We start from the raw sequence: 24,594 nt of genomic DNA on the forward strand, positions 1-24,594 counted from the left end.
CTCACTATTGGGTTACCGTCATAAGGAGATTAGATTATGGTACTGGCAAAAATTTAGACATACGGATTAATGGAACACTAGTTACCTTACTTATATTTCCTTACTTTGGCATGAAAAGAGCTGAGAATCTGTGAAGCCCTGATAGCAATGAACATACCTAGATCTCAGATCTTGATTTCTAAGTATCATTTTCCAATTGAAAAAACCAGTTCTTCTTGGAGAAAAGGCTGATTATAAGACTGAGTCTAGGAAAATAGCAGATGAGCCTAAAGCATCTTGTAGTGCCAACAGATAAAGAGATGCTTTAAAAAATGAAGGAATATATAGGATGTGGGAATGCCAAAAGGCGCCACCTTGAAGGAATTCCTAGTGTTGAAAGTAGAGTAATTTTGAACAACAAAATGAATGATAACATTAGATTATAACTCTCAGAACAGAATAAATATCCATGACTTAATGCTGATATGCGTATACAGTTGAACAAATGGGAGAGAAGAGGAAGTTCTTTTGGATGATTTCAATTAATAAATTAGAAGGAATGAAGGAAATATAAAATCACTGTTAGCATACCCCAATAATAATTTTTGTAGGCAAGATCCACCAACAGATGCTAAAATGAGTGGGCATAAGTTTACGTATAAATGGATTATTTTCCTAGTCTTTTACAAGGAAATTAGTATCTTCCACCAAATAATTACAAGAGGAAAAGTAATCACTGTAGAGTGGAAAAACCTGGCACAAGTTCAATGTTGACATAATAAGTAATAAGATCTGTTGGCATACACTCCCTTCTGGTATTCTTGCAAGAAATGTATAACCTCAATCTATTCATGAAGAAGCATCAGACAAATCCAAATAGAAATTCTACAAAATAATTGCCCAGTATTCTTCAAAATTACTTCAAAGTCATGAAAGTCGAGGAAAGCCTAAGGAACTTTCACGTGACAACTAAATGCAACATGGAAGCCTAGAGTGGATCCTGGGTCAGAAGAAGGACATTAGTGGAAGCACATGTGAAATCTGAGTACAGTCTGTAGTTTAGTTGATGGTATTATACAAAAATTTTGGTTTTTACAAATATGCCATGGTTATGTAAGAGGTTAATATTGGGGGAAACGGGGTAAAGGGCATACAGAAATCATCTGTATCATATCTGCAACTTTGTTATGATTCTAAAATTATTTTGAAATAGAAAGTTTCTACAATAGGCAGCCACCAGCTCCCCCTTTTTGAGGGGCAATTGTCCTTTGCAGTAGACATAGTCACCTTCTTTTGAAGATTAAGACGTGAGAAGCCTGAAAAGTTAAATTCTTATTAAAAGAATTTTGTGTAGTTAACAACTCCAGAAAGTCTTCTCTAGCCATGTCTTCCCCCCTGCCCCACACTGTTGTCTCGAACATCCTTTCTCTCTCACCCTTGTCATGGTTCTCATCCCTCTATATGAGATTCATTTATATGCTTATCTTAAATGGGAATTCTCGGTGCCCTGGTCCATGACAGATACCCAATAGTATTTCTTGAAATAAACCTGATCTTTTACCTCTGCTATTCTCCTTGATGAATGGCACCATTCTGGTATAAGCCAGAGACTTAGGAATCATTTCCGTTTCATTTCTCCGTCACTCACACTCACCAAAGTCTGGTATTTTTTACTTACAGAGTCTCCCTAATCTGTTCCTTTCATCTCCTCAACAGCCCCAGTCCAGGTTACCATCTTTTCCCTTGTAATATTACATTACCCGCCCAACTCAAATCCTCACTCTGTTCTTGCCCTCCCACTCCATGCTTTCAGTTTATTTTATACAGTGTAGTCAGAGTACTTTTAAAAAAAATATAAATCTTACTCTATCTTTTCATCTGTTTAAATGCTTCCCATTGTTGTTAGGATGTTGCAACACAGCCCTTATTCATCTAACCCCAACTTACTCTCTAACTGCACATAATCCCACTTTCGTAGCCAGCCCACTGGCCTTTGAGGCCCTGAGACTCACCATACTCTCATATGATTCTAGGCCTTTGAAAATATGAATTCTGTTGTCTGGAATCCTCTTTTCCATTTCTCCCAACCTTCCCTTTTCACCCAGGGGATGCCTACTTATCCCGCAGCTCTCAGCTCAATGACCATTTCATCGTAGAAGGCCTCCTTGATCTCCCAGACCAGGATATGTTACCTTTTTGTATACTGTCAGAACATCTTATATTTCTATTATAGCATCTCTCACAGTTTGTAATAATGTTTATTTGTATGATTATCTGATTAACATCCGTCTCTTTCACTAGAACTGTAACCTCCGTGAGGATGGGGATCATGTTTGATTTTGTTCATACCAGCATCTAGCATGGCACCTGACATATGCTGGAGTATTTATCAAGCTCAAGTTTTCCAAATTCAGTTGAACATTTATTAAATGAATAAAAGAATAAGCTATATTATACTTGTGGAACTGGAACTGCAACTGAATACATTATCAGACATTAGATTAGCCATCTCTTCCGTGAGCAGAATTTGGGTTATAAAGAGCAGATATCATATCATGCCCTAGTTTAAAAAACTCTAATCCAAATCCCTTTTTGATGGTCAGTCAAAATCTGTTTCCTTGTTTGGTACAAGTCCTATTGGACTCAAGGATCCCTAAGTACAGGGATAGAAGTGAGGTTAACTACAGGGAGGCCCAAGGCAACTTTTTGGGATGATGAAAATAATTAATATGGATATATTGACATATATCTTGATTACGGTGATAGTTACACAGCCATGTACATTTTTCAAAATTCATAGAACTGTATGCTTTTGAAAAGGGTGAAATTTATTCTATGAAATTATATGCAATTAAAAAAAAAATCCTGACTAATTTGAGGGGGGCATCTGCTCTGGACCCAAGAATCTCTTCAACCCATCCTTACCTTATTGTGGAAATCCATTCACTTGTCAGGAAGATATGAAGAGCTATCTCAAGTCCAGAATATTCCTAACTACCTAGGTCTTCTCCCTGTGTTCTATCTCAATTGAATGAAGGAATGAGAAACAGAAATTCTTACTGGCTACTTGATCATATTAGGATAGCTTTAAGGCCATTTTATTCCCATGATAGGCTGCCCTTACTCATTTCCACCTCATTGTTCCTTGTAGCATTCATTCAGAAAACTTTGGCAAAGATCTCAAAAGTGTTTCTTTTCCTCCCCTCCTCATTTCTCTACTGGCATAGCTGCTTACTGGAAATGAATATGTCAAAGGGGACCTTTCACCATAGTGTCCTCCCCTAAATGAAGACAAGGTATCTTTTCCATTGAAAAGAAAATATATTCAGACGTAAGAATTCCGCTAACAAAGGTTTTGTTTAATGTTGAGGAGGAAGCCCAAAAAATGCAGAAATGCAAAATACATACTTTGATCTAACAAAAAGCCTAAAATTAGAGAATTGGTTAATTTGAAGACTAAAATCAAAATGATTATTTTGCAAAACTAATTTGATGAGTATCTCCTAACTTTTGCTAGTGTCAGCCCTGAATTCAGTCACTCAATTTTTTAAGATTGTATGCTTATTCAAGATTCCATTTTTTAAATTATGAATTATGACCTACTGCTGTGTAATACCTGTGTCAGAATGTTGGCGTATTCATCATGGGTTTTGTATACTTCTATTTTTATCGAAGTCTTTGGTTTCTTTTCTGCCTATTTAGTATATATCCTATAAAAAAGTGCATGAAATACATCATTTCAGAGTAAAATTAAGGCTAAGAAATTCAAATTTTTTGGTAAAATACCAACAATGTAAATTGTTTGAAATATACAAGACCCTATCATTAATTCAGAATCTTTTCCTATATATTGATATTGGAAATAGAGGTGTTAAATTCCCACCTGGCATGGCCATTGGTTTGCTTCTGGTTTGTAATGATAATAAAGCTGCTGTTTCGGTTTCTGTGCTGTATGTCTCTATTAATGTTCATAGAGCCTCTCTCAGTAGATGATTTTTGAAATCAAGTCTGGCCCCTTTTCATATAATTTTCTGTTAAAAAGTAGTTTCACTTGTTCAAACTGTGATTGAGAAAAAAAAAATACATTGTTAGAGACCAGAGGTGCAGTTGTATGTCACTAATCAGATATCTACTAAATATATGCCCCTGCTATGTGGTGAGACCTTAGAACCCAGACCAGAATCACTGTTGGTGATGGAGTCAACCAAATGTTCTCCCTGCCCTTTATAAAGATAAGATTTTACACCTGCCATGAATATGGAATTGTTCCATAGTTACCAGTGGTAAGATGAGTGGTCATGTTATCAAAAAATTACTTTTTTTCTCAATAGAAGTATAGAAAAGCTTGTCTCTTTTAATTCATTAGTATTCATTAGGGAATATAGACTATTTCAAAGGCCTACGATGTGCCAGTCAGTCTGCTAGATAATTTGTTTATTTTAGTCCTTCTAAAAATAATGTGAAGCAAGTATTGTATCAGTTTTAGAGGTGAGGAAATTAATGTTCAAAATAAGTGACCATCCCCGATAGCTAATGACTCAGAGAACAATATTTCAAACTAGGAGTTTGTAACTAACTACAAAGGCACATGAAGATTGACATTTTTATAGGTGTTTACCTTTTCTTTCCAGACATAAGTAATGAAGGCCTGATTTCTTAAAAGATTATTAAATAGTTTATTTCCTGTTTTAAAATTTTTTGATCAATTGCAACATTTTGTTTTTTAAATTAATCATTGTCACAAACAACCCGATTTTATCTGGTAAGCTAATAGGATAAATGGTTCCATAATTACTCAGTTATGTAGCACAGTTAGCAAGTCCAGATTCGATAGTCCACTGTGGGAAAATAAGATTTAAAATTGAGGTTTTTGTTCCTCAAGGACAATAGAACAATAGAATTTTTCCACTTAATAATCCGTGTACATGTTTCTTTGACACACTGAATAACATCATAGAATTACAGAATATTAGAAGTAGAAAAGGTCATAAAATATGTAGCCCAGTAGTTTTCTAGCATGCTCTGTGGTTTGGGGCAATGGGAAAAAGAGCTTAGCAGGTCATCTTCCCCCCTCTATGAATCAGAGCACTTTGCCTTAGACTGTCTCTCATAGTGAGCTTCCAGATTAGCTCTTATTTGAAAAAATGGATTCACATCTTTGAAACATTCTTTCACCATTTCCTGATTTTACAGATGGCAGTCTAAGGCCCAGAGAAGCAAATTACCTTTCTGAAGTGATTTCAGTTGCTGGATTAGGATTTTCAATGCAGTAACCTATTCATTCCTTTAAAAAAAAGTTATTGAGTATCTGCAGTGGCCCAGTTACTATGCTTAGAGATCAGAGACTGGTGGAAGAGACAGGTGGATAAATAATTGACAGGTCAGCATGACAAAAGAAGTTTATAAGTGCCATATGAAGGAAGTCAAGAGAAGTGTCCCCTGAGACATTACGTTTGAACTAAGTCTTAAGGATGGAGATGATTTTTCTGGGTTGAAAGGGGAGGGTGACTGTTCCCAATTGAGCCATGGAGGGGTCACAGCATGACACAGTCAGCCCAACAGCCTGGATCAGAGGTTTGGTGGGGTACGATTCTGAGCAACAGAGTAGAAGTTAAGGGAAAGGTTATTCCTTGCAGTGGGGAAAGGGCCAGATTAAGAGAATTGTGCCACAGCAGGATAGGGAAAGCCATTATCCTGTAGGAGATGGGTGCCATTAAAGACTTTCAACTAGGTAAGAGGAGTGACTGATAATTTTTGTATTTCAGAAAAGTTGCTCTGGTGGCAGTGTCTTCATCCTGGAGGGGAAGAAATATAAACTGTATGTTGCCTTTGAGCCACCTCAGCCTCTTCCACTTACTGGTGTCACTGGCATCAGCCAGTGGTGCCCCTGCCTTCTTCCCTGATGGCAACAAGTGTCTGTTACATGTTTTGTTAAAGGGGTTTTGTCCTTGAGAGCATCTGCCTGCCACAACACAGAGTAGATCAGATTTGGAGGACCTTTTAAAACTGAGTGTTTGACTCTATGTGAAATCCCTTTTCGTGTTTTGCTTCACTTGAAATGACATTATGACTTACTGTGAGACAGGATAATTTGTAGTTTCCTTTGTCATCATCTTCTTCGGTTGTCACAGACCGTGGAGTGCTCTGCAGTGGTTCTAGGGAACTGAGAATGGGAAGGACACATGATTTTTATATTATTATTTCTCTTGAGTGTTCTTGCTTGTGATAGATTTTGGCTCCAGGCATAAAGATGTATGGAGAAGCAGCCTACTGGGAGAGCATTTTATGTTTCACTTGGCTTTTTTGTGACTAAATGCAGTATTAAATGATTTGTGTGATACTTGCATGATATTAAATCGAAAGGGCTATTGTTTTATCAAGAAGGGCTTTAGCATATACTATGAAGGTTAGACATTAAACACCAGGGTTTCTATGTGTAAAGAAAAGTCAACACAGATTTCTTAGCTTGAATTATTTTAGTTAGTAACCTTAGCAGTGGCTCTTCAGAAACATAAAGTTTGCTTTCTCATCAGAAGCCCCAAATAGTGTGTCTTTGAGGACCATTTTTCTTGGCATTATTCTCTGGACTCAACCAACATTTTGGGTAAGCGATCATCTTACCATCCTCTGTCTGTAAGCCTGAATTTATCTCTTTGACCACCTATGTTTTGTTTTGTTTTGTTTTGTTTAATTTTATTTATTGATCAGAGAGAGAGAGCACAAGCGGGGGAGTGGCAGGCAGAGGGAGAAACAGGCTCCCTGCAGAGCAAGGAGTCCAATGTGGGACTCAATTCCAGGACCCTGGGATCATGACCTGAGCCAAAGGCAGGCACTTAACCGACTGAGCCACCCAGGCATCCCAGCCACCTATGTTTGAAAATAAACTTCTCAGGGCGCCTGGCCAGCTCAGTCAGTTGAGCATCCGACTCGTGATTTCGGCTAAGGTTATGTTCTCCAGGGTGCTGAGATCAAGCCCTCTATAGGGCTCTGCTCTCAGCAGGGGTCTGCTTGAGATTCTTTCCCTCTCTCTCAAATAAATAAATAAATCTTTTAAAAAATATAAGAATAAAAATCTCTATTTCACCCTGTGCTAAGCCAGAGTCCTTTTTCTTTAATAAAACAAAAGAGGAGCAGAAACTTTTCTTTGATATAAATTCCTAAGGACACTTCATACACTAACCGCTCCCAGAGTTGACTTACCCTTACTTGTGTCCACAAGTCCTGTCTTCCCTCGCCCTCTCCACTTTCAACAACTTTTTGGGGATTTCTAAATGTTTTGATACTAGCAAAAAATAAAAAGATGGCTTTTTAATCGGAATTATAGAGAAGGGATGGATAAAATAACAAGCAAAAGCCAATCACACAGCTTCAGGAAGTCTCACACCAAAAACTGTCCCTGACAGTAATGAAACTATAAAGGGGAACAGGCCCAAAGCACATGTCATGCTTATTCTCTTGAAAGCCACATGGTGGGCTCTCTACTGTATTCCCTAGAAATAGTGTTTCCATGAGGTTGTGTAATGCTTTACCTCTCCTTTAGAAACTAACCTCCCTCACAAGAAAAGACAGGGAAAAGCATTACTTTAATTATTAAGGTGGGGGTTTGTTTTGTTTTGTTTTGTTTTAAGGTGGGTTTTTAGGTACTCACAGGACAACATTTCAGAAGAAATCCCATATTATGTCTAATAGGCCCCAGAGGAAGAATAAACTTTTATTAATCACATGTAATATGCAATGCCAAACATTTCACATAGATTTTCTCTATTCCTTATAACAATCCCATGAGAGTCCTCCTCTAACATTTATGGTAATAGTAACAAAATTAAATATCAAATAATAATGCATCTGAGGAGATTTCCTTTCCTCTTGGTCACTGGGTTGCAGCGAGCACCTAGAAAGGCTGAAGACTGAGTGTGTATGACGTGTGTAAGAGCTGAAGGGAAACACAGACGATGAGGAGTAAACATCTAGAGCACACTGGAGAGTGGATGAGGCTTTCTTTTGTAGAAAGAGCAGAACAAGAAAATAGAATTATCAAAGAGCTGCTGTGTAGTTTCTAGGTGCCAGTACTCGGCAAGATCATGACCCCCCAGAAGTTAAGAACTTCTGTGTCATGCCACCTTCACATAAGAGGAGCAAGTTGAGGAAATTAGAGCAGTGTGAGCCTTGTTTTGTATTCCTTTTTAAAACTTTCCCCCCAGGGAGCAGTAGTAGTACATTAAACCCAGGGGCTGGGGGGTAGGGGGGGGAAGTATCCTCACAATCCTTCAGGACTCGGAGACCTAATTTATTTTGTTAGAAAGGTAGTGTAGTGTACTGGGTAAGAGTCTAGGTTCTGAAGTCAAATTGCTCAAATTTAAACCCTAACTCTACCAAGTGTTTGTTCTGTTGCCTCAGAGAATGCACCTAATTGCTCCATCTCAATTTCTTCATTGTAAAGCTAGAATAGTAATAGCATCTACCTCATGGTAGACGTGAGCATTAAATTAGTAAATATGTATGAAGTGCTTAACATGGTGGTTCTTTCCAGAAGTGATTTTTACCTCCCAGAGAACAGCTGATGATATTTAAAGACATTTCTGGTTGTCACAGTTTGGGGGAGGGGCGCTACTGGAATCCAGCAGCTAGAAGCCAGGGATGCTGCTAAACATTTTACAATGCACTGGACAACCCTCCACAACAAAAATGTATCCAGCCCAAAATGTCAGTAGTGCTCAGACTGAAAAACCCTGGTTTAGCACCATGACTGACATTTACACTTCAATAAATGTTTGCAATTACTGTGTGTTAATGTCTATTGAAAATGGAAGAACAAGTGAAATCATGACATACTTCTCTTTTCTGAGCAACTAAAGAATAGTAAAAAAAAAAATTCAATATCAGATAATAAACTACTTTATCTAATTAATGGAATTTCAGTGTTACATGGGAAAACCCATTTAAAGAATGTGATTTTTTGATAGTATAAATGATTACGAACCCATGACTGAGGCTATTTTATGTGCTTCGTAAAAAGTCTTATGGTTTAAACCTGTTTGGAATTGATTGGATTGTATTTTTTAGAGCATTTCATGATCACATATGAAAGGCAGTTGGTTAAGAGTGTGGTCTTTGGTATTATTCTTAATTGAGTTCAAATCCCAACTCTGTCAGTACAAACTATGTGACTCAAAAGACACATTACATAACTTCTCTGAGCCTCAGTTTCCCTAGTGGTAAAATTGTGATACTAATGCCCACCTGTTTCATAGAGTTATATTGATTAAATGAGGTAAGGCATATAATATACCTAGTATCACACCTAGCATATAATAAACACTCAGGAACTGATAGCTGCTTATATTATCTATGTCATCATTTTTAGCATCCCTGTCTCTGGAAGTCCAGTACCCACAGGGGTAGGGTAAAAGCTAAAGGGGACAACTAGGCACCTGAGTGTTAGCAAAGTAAACCTGACCATGGGTTCTGCAGTTAGCATGAATGAGCCATCTCGCTTGTCATGCTGCCTTTACCAATTTCATAAAATCACCTCAATTTCCTCCATAAGGTCTCTTTCCTAGTTTGATATCTACCAACATCCTCTCTCAGCATCCCTAACCCCTTTTGTGATATTCTAGATCTTTTACACTACTCCTTCTTATTGATGTCTGAGTTATGCTCATTTTTCACAGGAGTCCATTATGGGATTTTCCAAAATCCCATTTCACACCAGTAAGGGAATCTGAAAGGGAAGAACCTTTGTTTCCTATCTGTGTCCTCTCACCATGTGACTGTCCATTTTATTCTTTTAAGTTGCTGTATTTTCAGCCTTCTTCTAAATTATATCATATTCTCCTTTGAAGTTCCTAACTTAGCTTGTTCAAAGGCAAAACAAAACAAAACAAAAAAAGTATGATATTTTGTGAGAAATAATGTGTCGTTCGGTTAAGATGCTGTGAGTGCTTTCTGTCTTCAGAAGCTTATTTATAGCAATTTCTCCTTTTATTGTACTTGAAAAGTAGAAGGTATAATCGGCAAACATGGTTTAAGATTTGAGTTAGTTTGCATCTATCTCTATTAATGTGTTTCATACGCGAGGCATTAACATCCCTTTATTGTGTTATTGTTAAAATAATCATCTTAAATCTAAGGACCATGTCTTAATTTTGAAGAAAGATAATTCTTCCACCTCTCTAAGATTAAAATTGTGAGGAAAATCCTGCAAAGAAAACGGAGTTCCATTTGTAAATAACAGATCTCAGTAGGCTTTTGATTTGCAGGTTGTTACTGTTCATCCTCTATCGGTTCGGTGTATCACATGAGCGCCGGTGAGCAGATGTGGGGGGGACACAAGCGGGATGTGGAAGCAGGAAGCAGCAGCGTTGGCAAACTGGCAAATGCTTCTCTTTTGCTAAGACTTGCTTTTTTGTATTCAGGCTGTCCGAACCATCTGCTTTTATATTCTCTTTACCTACTGTCAGCCATTTTGGAGTTTTTTTTAAAGCTTTAAAAGTGATTGGGAATTTCTCACAGTAAGTCAGGAATCCTTACCGCTCTTTAAAAACCTGGTGCTTTTAGCATATTCCCATTTAATGCCCAAGAGAATAGTTATTTTTTAATTTAGGTGCAGTATGTCGTATGTTATATAATGAAAATGTTCTTCTCCCTTTCCAGTTACTTACTCTCAGGCATCAAAATTTAAATTTAACTAGATACTTGGCCATGGTGTACACATTAACAACAGATGCATGGGGATTGAATATAAATGATGGTTTACTTATCCCTTCTTGTTTAAAAAAGAAAAGTATTGCACAGTTTAATGAAAATTCCCAATTTTTATAAGCTTAGTTATTTTCTAGATATGCAACTGATGTTCTCAATAAAAATAGTATTTATAAAGTACCTATTGTGCACAAAATACTGTCCTAGGCATTGTGTCCAAGTTACTGCTGGTCCTCTCTACAACATTACAAGGTGGGTAGTATCCTCATTTCGTAGATGAAGAAATGCTCCACTTCTCAGAGAAATGGAGAAAATTGTTCAGGTCACACTTGAGACAGGGATTAGGGCTCTTCTACACTCCTTTTCAAAAATGTCATATTTAGGAGATAATACAGAATGTGATAGAAAGTTTCAGGATAAGGAATTGGGGATGGTACATTTTATTTAGTTGCAGGTAAGCACGCTTCATTTGGTTTGTGAAGTTCCTGACTCTGTCTAGCCTTTGATTATATATAGGCATTTTATTTTCTTCTCTAGTCATTGAGAAATACTGTTGGCACTTGGTCCCCTGCTTCTGCTGTTTCCAAGGTTTTTAAAAATGCTTTTACTTAAAAAGAAAGAAAAGGAACAATCGTGTCCTGTTTGTAGTAATTTACATTAGCTGATTTGTTTCTTCCTATTTTGCCTGTTAACATTTAAGACCTCTAGTAGCCTTTTCAAGATTGTAGTCAGAATTAAATAGCTGTATTGTTACATGTTTTTGGACCTTTGTCACTACTCAAAAATGTGGTCTCCAGAAATTCAGTGGTTCAAATTATTTATTTTATTTTTTTAAGATTTATTTATTTTAAAGAGAATGAGAGAGAGAGACAGAGAGAGCAAGTGTGGGGAGGGGCAGAGAGAGAAAGAGAATCCTGAAGCAGACTCCCCACTGAGCACCGAGCCCAACACAGTCTCTATCTCAGGACCCTTAGATCATGACCTGAGCTGAAATCAAGAGTCAGCCCTTTAACCGACTGAATGGTCCAGGTGCCCCAATGGTTCAAATGATTTAAAAGCACAATGTTAATAGTTATAATCAATATTTCACTTTTTTACAGCACAATTCACATATATACTATAAAATGAACAGTATGAAAGTCTTAGGTGTCTTCAGTTTAGAAAGTTAAACAATTGAGAGGGAAAATCGGGTTTTTGTTTTTTTAACTCAGTATTTTGGTAGGACTTGAAAATTTCTTAAATATTTAAATTCAGTAATCCCCTTAGCCCTGTGTTAAGTTCAGGGAAAATAAGAGTATGTTTTACTTTCTATGATGGATAATAAAATTTATAGAACTTATTTTTCCAAGCAGTGCCACAAACTGAAAATACATTGATTGAAAGTCCATGAATGAAAGATTGTGAGCTGTTTATTAAGGAAAGATAGAAATATCTGGGTACACCTCCAGCCTTTTGAGGTTAATGGTCATAGTTGGACGGTAGGTCATTGGAATTGTAATCAGAAGCAATAAGGAACCAAATGAGCCTTTGAGCTGATTTATTGTACTATTATATAATTAATATAGGCAGAAGTAATCTCTTTCAAGTTCCTGGCCCACCTCAGACCTGCCTCTTGTTGGAGGAAATAGAGCCAAATTGTCATAATTTTGCCACCTTGGCATTTCTTCTCAATTCCCAACCCTTTTACTTTTCTTCAGTAATTTAGCTGAGGCAGAGAGGGATTTCTTTTCCACATTCAATACTTAATTTTGAAGCTATGGATTTAGAGTTACTTCAGTACATATTTAATTGAAATCTTATATAAGCGGATGAGCCTCCCCCAGGGAACTGGGCATATGAGGATGGAGGGAGAGCACTCTCCGTTCAAGGATGTGGAGAAAAGAAATTTCTACCAAAAATAAAGAATTAGGAAAATGAGAAACCAAAGAGTAGTATATATCCATGAAGGTTGGAATATCAAGGAGAGAGAACACATGTCATTAAACACAACAAATGGTCCAAGAAGGGTAAAAGCTTAACTTCTCTGGCTGTGGTCTATCATACATACTGTAGTTGGACAAATCTTAAACACCACTTTTATCATAGGGCTCTTCCTACTCAAAGACCTATTGTTGCCTACATCAAGCCAGCAATCCTTGCTTCTATGGTCTTCCATAATCTGGCTCCACCTACCAGCCAATTTTAGTTCCAATATCTCCCCTCTATCAGGTTGACTCTCACCATCTTTATCCTAAATTGCATTGTTCTCTTTTTCCTTCTTCCCCACTCCCACCCCCATCCTTTCCCCTCCCCATCCCCATTCTTCAGTGTTCTATTCAAGTATCATTCTCACAGTTCCTAGTATCTGGGTCATATTCATTAAAACTTAGTTAAATAATGATGACAATACTAACAGTCATTTATTGTTTATTATATGCCAGGAGTATGATGTAAGCTTTTACATGCATTACATCTTGTAAACCTCAAAATAATCTTGTGATGAAGGTGTTCTTAACCATAGTTCTACCACAAAGTGACTTAACTAAGAATACAGTGGTAGGAAGTGGCATATACAAGATTTGACCTTTAGGTCTGATTAAATCTATTAAATGATGAGCTGTAATTGCCAATCTTGTTCCTTTTTTTCTGCTCTGTGTTTGAGATTCTTGAAGACAGAGGCAATTTTATATATATATGTATATATATATAATATATTTTATTTGTCAGTATAGCTAAGATAAGGCTAGATCATCAACTATTTTCTTATTGATTGATTGACTGTGGATTAGATAAGATGAGATGGTCAAATTCGATGGTGATGAAAGCAGAGAAACTTTATTCTGATCCTAGTCATTTTTCTGAAGTAGATGTTATTAAATAGAGCGGTATTTTATTTAGGAAATAGTGGATTGAAACCAGGCAATGTTCAGTTTTAAAGGATTTTTATAGTAACTGCAACAGTGTTATTTTGGGCTGAATCAGTGCCATTCTTTTATTCTTTCATCCATTAATCAAGTATTTATAATTACTGTGATAGTATGATATATAAAAAGAAATAAATGTTTGCTCTTTGTCCCCCTTTCTGGCACAGAGTTCCTAAAACCTTTGGAATATCCTAAGCGATAAAAGCCAATAAAGGTATCTTGACATTCCTAACAGACCCCTTTTTTCTACCTGTGAGTTTATGTTTATGAGGTGACTTTTGGAAAGCATCTAAGGATGGAGGCTGCTTGCCAGGGGATCAACCATGTGATTCGAGGGTTGGTACTTTCAGTCTCACTTCCTGACTTCTGGGGAATGGAGAAAGACCAGAGTTTGAGTTTAGTCACCAAGGGCCAAAGAGTTAGTCATGCCTAGGTGAGGAAACTTCCATAAAAAGCCAAAAGGATGTGTTTCAGAGAGCTTCTGGGTTGAGAGACAAAGGCAAACAAATCATGAAAGACTCTGACCTATAGACAACAAACTGAGGGTGGATGGAGGAGGTGGGTGGGGGTGGGTATGAAGGAGGACACTTGTTATGATGAGCACTGGGTGTTGTATGTAAACAATGAACCACTGAACTCTATTCCTATAATCAATATTGAATTGTATGTCAACTAACTAGAATTTCAATTTAAAAAAAGAAAAACTGGGTTAATGAACACCAATAGGAGAGATTTGAGGATAGAGGCTCAAAAAGCATGGAGACTCCATACCCCTTCCCACAAACCTTGCCCTAAGCATCTCTTCCATCTGGACAGTACTGATGTACATTCTTTTATGACAAACCAATAATCTAATAAGTAAAATGTTTCTCTGAGTTCTGTGAGCTCCTCTAGCAAAATAACCAAACCCAAGGAGGGGGTCATCAGAACCTTCAGTCTGTAGCTACTCAGAAGCACAGGTGACAATCTGGACTTCCAGTTAGTGCCTAAATTAGGGGCAGCCTTATGGGACTGAGCCCTTAACCCATGAAATCTGACACTATCTCAAGGTAGACAGTGTCAGAATTGAGTTAAGTTGTAGGAACATCCAGTCAGTCTTCATGGACAGTTGGAGAAAAAACACACATTAGAATTACAAATACGATTGACCCTTGAAGGACATGGGGATTAAGAGTGCCAACCCCCTTGCACAGTCAAAAATCCAGGTATAACTTTTGACTCCCCTCAGGTTTTACTACTAATAGCCTACTTTTGACCAAAAGCCTCACCAATAACATAAGCAGTGGATTAACACAGATTTTGAGTGTTATATCTATTATATACTGTATTCTTACTATAAAGTATGCTGGAGAAAAGAAAATATTCTTTAAAAAATCATAATTACCATACTGTAAAAAATCCGCTTGTAAGTGGACCTGTGCAGCTCAAATCCTTGTTGTGGAAGGGTCATCTGTACATGTAATTGCCTACTGTGTGCTACACATTAGGACACAGTGTGACTAGAGAAATAGCCCTGCCACCACAGGCTGGTGGAGAACACAGACAAAGCTGACAAGCCGTCATTGTTCAATATGATGAGGCCCATGATTGATAGGCAGAAGGACAGTGAGAACATAAAGGAAGCCACCTAATGTAATCTTGGGCAAGTCCTGGAAGGATTTCTAAGTGATACTCAGGGTTTCTTTTAGCATCATTCGGTTCTGTGTATTACATAAACAGGTAAGTAAAATACAACTAGGAGTTACATACAGGGGCAAAAAGAGGCCAGTATGTTTTCCACTTTCCCACTCATGATTGCAGAATGAGACCAAGAAATCTAAATATTGGTACCCTTCAGATTGTTTACCAAATTAAGGAGGTTGCTGTCAAAATAAATGTTTCATGCTCCTAAGGTAATTAATAAAACAAATGAATTCCCCTACCTCTCTCATTTGGCACCAAGAAACCACCCACTGGTTCCATTCTGTCATATTGGTGCCAGAGAGAAGACAGGGTTATCTTACATACATTGAATGAAATAATGCCCATCGAAAGTTTAGTTTGGGTTTACCAGAGTGTCGGTGAATACATATTTTTCCCAGGAGCTAGGAAGCAGTATTGTTAAACAGTGAGACCTGTGAATAGGAAGTTGGAAAAGTGATCATTTTACTGTGTAATCTTGAGCAGTCTCCTAACCACTTTTTGATTTTCCCCATCTAAAAAAAATGGGGCTCATGATACCTGTCCTTTGAATGCACATTCTTAGTGATCCAGGAGAGACAGTATAATGAATGAGCCCTCTCTTGGCCAAAAGGAAGATAATCTAAGTAATTAAATATTTAAAATAAAATTTTATTAATGAGATGAGGGAAAGATAGGGGACATAGGGAAAGTAGATATTTTGTCACCTATTTTTCTTGGTTGCTAATCGAGAATTTTACCATTTTTAATCAGCTACAGTATGGGGAAAGGTCATGATTTCAAAAAACATGAGCATTACTATGAAAAAGAAGCAAAAGGTAAATTAGGCAATGTGTAGTAGGATTCCCTGCATATATAGATATATGGTTTGTAGAATATCATTATGTTGATAATGACTCCCCTTTTAAAAAAATCTGTGAAGATGAAAAAAAATTATTTCATTGAACTCTTCAGAAAAGGTTATCTCCCACAATCAAGCTAATTTTGAAAGAAAGTGGGGGAAAAATAGATCTGAATGGACAAATGGGGTGCAATAGAATGGAGAATTTTTATTCATTTGTATGGTAGATGGTCATCTTGAAATAAATATGAAAAGGAACAAAGTTGTTTGTGCTTTGAAAATTGAGAAGCATTGTTCATCATGCATAATTGAACAAAGTTGAAATTTGTAGGTATGAAACCAAAAAAAGCCACAGCTATGATAGCTATTACAGGAAATGGAGGAAATTAATAATAAAAGACAATACACTACCTCATAAATACACGCTCATCATGAGAGTAGAGGATGAGAGCATTAAGCAAATACTCTGATTAATGTAACAATTTAATCCTGGAATTGGAGTACAGATATTTCAGGGTTCATTTGTACATATAGATAAGTGAGAAAGACAAAAACAGCTTACTTTCATAAAGTAAGATTTTTAGACAGTCCTTCTGGATATGTGAAGATTATACTATTTTAAAAGAAAAGTTGGTTATAACTAAGCAAGTCATGCTTGATATGAGGATTTATTAAATAAATAAATAACCGGTTTCGGTATATTTTTAAAAACACAAAATGTTTTAAGGCAGATTTGGGGCATTTTTGCCTTACATCCAATGATCTTGCTTTTTACAATTTATTCTAACAATGATCCTGCTTTTTATAATTTATTCTAAGTAACTGCTAGGAGCTATGATTTTTAAAAGACTGCATACTAGGAACATAAATTAGGGGGAAAAATTACTTAGTTCTCAGTATTCAGTGGGTAAAGTTTAAATTAACCCTGATTAGAACATCTTTGAATACCTTTTTGATGCATAAAATGATTTATCAGAACATGTGTTTCAGTAAATTTTGGAGGGTTTTTAGAAAGCAAATAGTGTAAGAGTAGTTTACTAGAAAGGGTTTTCTTTTATATCACGCCGACATGTGTGATTCACTTTGTCTTTTTTTCTGTCGGCTATTTGGTAGAAGTCCACAATTTGCCAAAATGGTTAATAGGACACAAATATAGACATTTCATGTGATGTACCATGTAAATGTAAACCTTTGTAGTTACATGTTTCTGTAGCAAGAGAATTGTTTTAAAAGGCATGTAATTTATTAGCTATCGGTAGCTTCTTTATTGCCTTGCCGCGCTGCAGTAATAAATAAAAGAAAGTGAACTGATTTTACAAATGGCACACAAGGTGCACATTTTGTGGAAAAAAAAGTCTTTTTTTAAAGAATTGGCATTAAATCCTTTTTTTGTGATGACAAAGAGGCTAAGAGTGCAAACTGTATTTTCTGTTTATCGAAAACAGTCTTTTTTTCTCGGGGGCATTTTTTCCTATGATCATCAAGGGATTTCAAAAGCAATAAAGTGTGGAATCATTGTTCGACTTGAACAGTATTAAAACTTAGGTTTTAATTTCAGTGAAGTAATAAGATTTGAACCTGTCTCACATTACAGCACTGTAAGGCATTTAGCAATTGTATTTTAAAAGAGGTTTTTAAGATGCAGCTCACTTGTAAGCTAACTGTCTGTCAGTAATTAATAGTTTTTCTTCAGCATAGGCTGTTGTGATCAGACCAAGAAATATCTGTGTTTTTAGTAACACATTATGATAATTGTGAGTGCTTATTTCTAATTAGTCTAAATGTCTAATAATTTTCAGCTTTCTTCTCTGGCTGCTTAATAGAAAAGAGAGAGGAACATGGAAAGCTACGGTGTGTCTTTGGGCTTTTAAAAATATGAATGTACACACCCATGTATATTTCAGTAAGCTTTACACCTAGCAAGATGATATGTCAGTTGACTCATTCATTAACCACGTATTTTGTCCTTCAGTATCATTTCCTGGTTTTCAGACATCACATCATTTGTATATGTAAAAACTGTTGCCAGATATGGTGCTGTATGTACAGCTAAACCCAAACTGACAATCTGGATTCTTCAATACTCAGCATTGAACCTATCTTTACTTTTCAAAAAAGGCTTTAAAAAATATGAGCATTTCTATTAGATCAGTGTGGCAACATACTTGCTGATGAAAGATTGTATTTACCATTTTGAATTGCTATTGAAAATAATTGCCTCTACAAAAGGAAACATCTGTATGATAGCACATGGTTAAAGCTGCCATCAATTTTTAACATTTGAGGGTTGAGCTATGACCTTTTATGATGACTGTGAACAGTAACTGCCTCCATTAGCCATAAGTTTTGTTTCTTTATTTTAGTAGATGGCCTAGACTGTAAATATTAGAGAATCTAAAATAAATCAACATATTATCCTAAGGATACAAAATGTAAGAGCTATTTGTGGTTGGGAACCTTTGACAGATAGTTTGGATGAAGCAGATGATTGCCTGCCTAGCGTATCTGGTCTCCATTGCTATGCCTGCAGGCAGTTTAGTGCTATGGTTGTATATTGATGTCAGGGTTAGTGCTGAGTGGCTAGCAGTGACAGATGTCTATAATTACAGGCAATGCTTCCAGTATTTCTGAAAAGCCAGCCTATGTTGAACAATTATCTTATTTCTGCCTTGCCAAAGAGCATGTTCCAATTGCTAGTATTAGCAATGGTGAATACAGTGCTGCCTTGGGACAAATGTGGGAAAAGCACTTGGTTATAAAACACAAATGCAAAATATTTTTTCAGCATTTTGAATTAGTTAAGTTCAGTGTTTTCCTAATTTTTATCTCCCCATAATGTCTCTGTTGAAGGGATCTTGAAATATAAAAGCACACTTGGCGTACTTATTGAGATTTTGTTTTCCCCTAGGCCTGCCTGGCTCCCCAGCGCCAGTATCCCTTGCTTTACTGAATAGATGTGTTTAAGCAAAGTTGGCTTTGAAACAACTTTCTTCAATGTGAATTACATTTTCTGATTGACTTCTGTTAGAATATTGGAAGTACATTTCAGTAGACAATCTCCCACACTTTTGATGGGGAGAATTGTAGTAAAATGATAGACAATGCTGAAATATGCAAAACACCTTAGTACACTGGTGTCTTTACATTTGCTGAGACACGCAATTCTCAATTTTTGTTTTAACCCTTTCTGTTCAGCCTTCAACCACTCATTGTCCTTTCCTGTCTCTAAGTGTTCACCACCACTTCCTTCCACGCTCCATCTTGGCCTACTTTCCTTCTTTATGGTCCAAGTTCTCAACTTGTCCTTTTTTCCTGGTCATTTGCATGTGTGAGACACAGGCTGTAACACCACACTCCCCAGCCAATGCAGTTGCCTTACACAGTACTCTCCAACCCTGCCATTCCTAAAATCCCCGAAGTTCTAGTGTTAAAACACTGTCCATGCTTTAAGTTACAAATTCTGTGTTTTCAGTTAATGTAGAAATAATCAGTTGAAGATATGTTCTGTCTCCAGCCTTCCTCTAACCTGTATTGGATTTCTCCTTTTGAGCTTAATCACTCTGTGGGAGTTATCATGACATTTTCTCATGGAGTCTTCTCAGCAGTATTTTACTTCGTTAGGTATGATAACCTTCATTTTATAGAATGGGAAAAAGATTTCAGGAAGGTTAAAAGACTTGTTCAGTGACCGACCCTGTGTTAGACCAAATCATCCTACTCTAAATCCAGCTTTGCTTTTCACTCTGTCACATTGCCTGTGTATGTGTTTAGGTGTGAGTTTAGGTATATGCTCAATTTCAAATGTAAAGATGATTGATAGCATGAACATAACAAGTTTCATCCCCATCTTTGCTGTCGTATTTCCCAAGGAAACAAACTCATCTCTACAAGCACAGATTGGACCTCTTATCCTGGCTGGCTATCAGTCACAAGAGAACTAAGCTACTTTTAGATCCTAGATATTTGATAGAATCCATCCTACTATATAAGAAACAATTCGCTCCATAGTCTAGTGTCAAAGACCAATACTATATTCATGAATGAAAGGTGGCCCCTTTCGGTTCTTACTGAGCCTGCCACACAAAAATTCTTTTGATAATTTAAAACTCTAATGATGGTGTTCTGGAACCTTTCTCTGTGTGCATTAATTTAGCAAAGAAAACTTGGAGAATTGGTTGGACTCACTGATCAAAAGACTTCCATAATTTATTGGCCTCAAGGTTGTAAATCATCTACTTACCCAGTGAGTTTAGAACTTATCCTGGAACTAGGAAACAGGAACTTGTAATGACCCAAAAAAGGAAGATGAGGGCTTTGAAATCAAGAACTTAAGTGATGCAGATGAGCCCTTGAGATAAAACATCACCTGTTGCGCAGAGTATTGTTTTTCCTCCTGTCTCCTCTCCCATTGCTATTCTGTTCCTCCTCCGAGAAGATAGAAGATTTGGAGTTAGGCTGCCTTTCATTAGGGCTCACTCCCCTCTAATCACTCTGTAACCAATGCTAAAGCTACACACATACCAACTTAGAATGGAGATCTACTTTCCAGTCTAGTCCAGATAAAGCACAAAGAAAAGGGACCATCATCTTGGTGCATGCCTCATAATCTTAAAGTCAGACTAAGGTTTAATTAGGTGTTACTTAATAGCAATAGTGGCTGTTTGCTGGCCACCTGTTCTGAGGACTAATACCTAGTGTTTATTTGGTCTTACTGTATACTAACAGCTTTCCAAGTGCTTCTGCCAGGATGCTGGCAGAGCTGTAGCATGTTACGACAATAAGAATAACAATACTTAGGGAAATTTTACTCTGTTCCAGGACTGTTCTAAGTGCTTTGCATGAATTAACTACTCCAATCGTCTCAAAAATGTCATAAATTAGTCCTACTATCATCCTCATTTTTTTATTCAAGAAAACTGAGGTTTAGAGGGTAAAGAACTTGATCAAAATCACTCAGTAAGTGGTAGAAGCCTACTAGTCTTGGGCTTCAAACTAGGTCTTAACCATTTCACTAGACTCCTAATTTGTGATATTATTGTTATTATTCTTTCCATTTTACAGATGAAGAAGCTGAGACTCTGAGAGGCTAACTAATTTAGGATTACAGAGTTACTTCATTAAATAAAAATATTTATTGAATGCCTGTTGTCTGTCAAGTACTATGCTAGGCTAGCAAATAGCAGAGTCTCACTCAAAACCCACATTCCACTACATATATATGTTCTGTGTTTCCTCCAAGGTGAAGTTACCAAAAATACACATGCAATTAACTTGCCCATTTCTGTTTTACTGAGAGAAGAAGATGCTTCCTGGGTAACTGTGTATTGTCTTGGTTGGGGTTTTGCATATGTTTTAGCTAATTTTTAACATGGAGAAGTGTTCAGGAAAAAGACTAAGGGAAGCAGGACTTAACCTGCTGCCCCAGATATCACCTACCCAGAGAAACCAGGTATTAGAATTCAAAGGCATTAATGGGCCACCAGAAGGTGAATCATGATCTCTTGCAGTAGGTTAAAGTTTTCACTAACTAGGCTAGCATGAAGGACAGAAATTGAAAGTCAAAACAGATTATAGGAACAACATTTTTTAGTAAAATTTGAGAACGTAATGGAAAAAAAAATGAACATAATGAACATAGCTGATCTGACAGAGTAGTACAAATGCAGCTGATGTGATTGACACCCCACTTGCCATTCTGTGGGCCATTATTCCTCTACCCTCCATGTCGGGTGGTTCTTCCCAGAGAGAGTTGAGAGTCTCTTAGGAGGAAAGTGCAGAAGTTGCTTTGGATGTGGAAAATGGGACATGTTTCAGAGAGGCAGTGTGGAGACAGAAATGGAATATTAATAGGTAACATGTATGAATAAAATAAAGAAGTTAGACGTGGAGATGGGGACCTGATAAAGTCTTAATACCCACTGTAATTATAATTTGTGTGTTTTTAGAGTAGAGGCTTTAGGGGAGAGTTGTGTGGCAAGAATTAGATTAAGTGGTAGAAGACCGTATGAGGTACTTAACCTTCTGAATAAGTGAGTTCTATTTATTAAGAATGTACTCTTACCCATGCAGAGGTGGCTCGGCCTGCTTAAACCCTTAGCCCCAGTTGCCACACTTCCATAATGAGAGGACCTCATGAGCAACAACAGTACTAAGAGACTCTCTAAAAAGTTCTGTCAATGATTATTTATAATTTGTTCTTTTCTAGGGCTATCCTTTAGTAATTGGTTTCTTGAATTCTTCCATGGAAGCAAACCCATTATGTAATCTATGTAACCACATCAAGGCTTTGAACACCACTTGACCATTGTCTTCGCTTATAGCTTCCAGAATAAAATCAAAGTCCCCAGAGCACTTTAAGTGACAACCACAAAGACCCTAAGCCACATCCTCCCTATATTTGAAGTTGGGAAGGCCTTTTGCTCTTCCCTTATCCCTAACGTCAGGTGCCAGGTCCCTAAACTCTGTGCTTTTTAGGTTGTACGCCTGAGGAGTGATGTGTCCAGAGTTCCAGAGAAAGCTTGGAAAATAGTTAAGGTGAGTTGAGTTGCTGGTTATTGTGGTGGATCACCAGTCTTTACACTTATCTCACCACAGCCCCAGGGTCTTGTTACTAAAATAGGTACATGCTCACAGCGATCAGTGTAGGGGTGCCTTGTCTCGGTTCCCTCTTTATGCACTTTATAACCCTACAGTATGCATGTTTTATAACCAAATGTTCAGCCGTCAGCTAGTGAGCAGTATTAACTGCAGAGACTCTGCTTAGCGTGATTGCATAGTGTGAAAGCAGCCTAGGTTTCTCAGTTACATTTCTGAAGTGGCCAGTTCTAATGAGTTATTCACACCTGCAAGGAGAAAGTTTTCTTTGGCTACATGAATAGCATCTCTTACTGAAGGGTATCTACAATATGTGTATCCCTTATGCCAGAGTATGTTTCTGGTGGACACCTTTGAGAGGGATGAGGGTTATAGTAAAAACAAACAAAAAAAAACAAAAAAAAAAACTTTTATGTCCCAATTCTTCACCTCTACCATCACCCTTTCACAAATTTCATCCAGCATCAACTTCTTTCCTCTAACTTCTAATCATGATATAAATTTGCCATTGCAAAGGACTATAAATAAAATGCCTGAAATGCCCTCTTTAAACCATGGTCTCGGAATCTTCCACCAGAAATAGTCAAGCCTTCTTCTAGTAGCCTTGTGCCATAGCCATGGTTAGCTTCTCCTTGTATGCGCTTGGGAAGATAATAATATTTACCCAGTGCTTTCCCATGGTTTTAGCCACAGAAGACTAGTCCAACAGAAACTTGGCCCCAGACATGGAGTGAGTTGGCAGCCAGCAGGAGCAAAGCTGTGTCAGGACAAATGTACACTCCCCATCTTCTCTAGTTGGCTTTCAGCTGGTTGCACCACAGGAGTCTTTCTATGGGCTGTGTATCCTGTGACCAATAACTGGTGCACTCGACCCGGGTCCCTCTTGGCTAGTGAAGGCCTGTCGGGAGACATTAGGTTCATGCTGGTGGAGATCCTTAGTCAGTGGCTCCCTGAAGGAAGATGAGGCAAACAGCCAGCTTCTGTTGAACAGGTGGTAGTTAGACCTTAGATCTGGTCGGGGTTGGGGGGGGGGGGGGGGGGGGGGGGGGGGGGTTGAGAGGGTGGAGGAAGACAGGAGGCAGGGAAAGTATCTCTCCAAAATGCTGGTTTTCACATTGTACCTGTACTCCTCTTTCAAATAAATGGTTATTTAGAAACGAATCCAAAAATATCTCTGGCAGCATCTGGAGCCCTTCCTTAGCCGTCTGGATTTGGGCCCAAGTTAGGAATGGAAACCCCACTGGGGTGCAAGCAAAAGAGGAAGCATGTTCTTAGCCATGCATCAGTGGAGGCCCCTACTGGGAGAGGGGATTATCACAAGGCAGCAGGCAGCCCTGCACCCCAGCCTGCTGAGTTCATGCTTTGTGCCACAGGATGTGGAGCGAAGGAAATGCGAGGCCAGAGTGGTCGCTCCAAGTTTTCTTATACAATGGCTTATTCAAGCAGATTGGGAATGCCTCTGAAGAGATTTGTTAGGTACATGTCCCCTTAGCAAGATGGCCACCACAGATGGCGGGTTCAGATAGTCTAATTGAAATAAACATTTAACATTCACATTTATTTTGTACTTCCATAGTCCACTTTTCTTTTATCCGTTGCCATTCTGTATTCCACTGAACGAGGCAAGCAGAATTGTAACCTTTTACCAGTTGGTTTCCATCATTAACTATGGTTTTAAAATTAAATTCTGCCAGAATATTTTTTTTTACCTAATTTTGGCCTTATATTTTGTGATGCTACTTTAAATGATGTGGAAAAATTAGTCTAGATTAACATGTATCTCTTCAGTAACACTAAATTTCTATATTTAATATGAAGCAATGATATTTGTACCATTATGTCTTTTGACATGGTCATAAGGTAATTGTGATGATCATGTTTTATTCTGCTTCAAGC

General features: G+C 37.5%; 1 protein-coding gene across 5 annotated transcripts in view; it reads left to right on the forward strand.

The window, feature by feature from the left end:
- The window catches only part of RANBP17 (RAN binding protein 17), a 317,076-nt gene that overhangs the window by 194,306 nt on the left and 98,176 nt on the right, over positions 1-24,594 (forward strand). For 4 of the 5 annotated variants that reach the window (XM_032851794.1, XM_032851792.1, XM_032851795.1 and 1 more), the window contains one exon: positions 22,579-22,638. The exons of the other annotated variant lie outside the window; for it this stretch is intronic. In XM_032851794.1, coding sequence (XP_032707685.1) covers positions 22,579-22,638 — 60 coding nt within the window. The remainder of the gene's footprint in view (positions 1-22,578; positions 22,639-24,594) is intronic. 5 annotated transcript variants of the gene reach the window in all.

Source organism: Lontra canadensis, unplaced genomic scaffold (assembly GCF_010015895.1).
Source record: "Lontra canadensis isolate GAN:19392208 unplaced genomic scaffold, GSC_riverotter_1.0 scaffold5, whole genome shotgun sequence".
In the NCBI taxonomy this organism is placed as follows: domain Eukaryota; kingdom Metazoa; phylum Chordata; class Mammalia; order Carnivora; family Mustelidae; genus Lontra; species Lontra canadensis.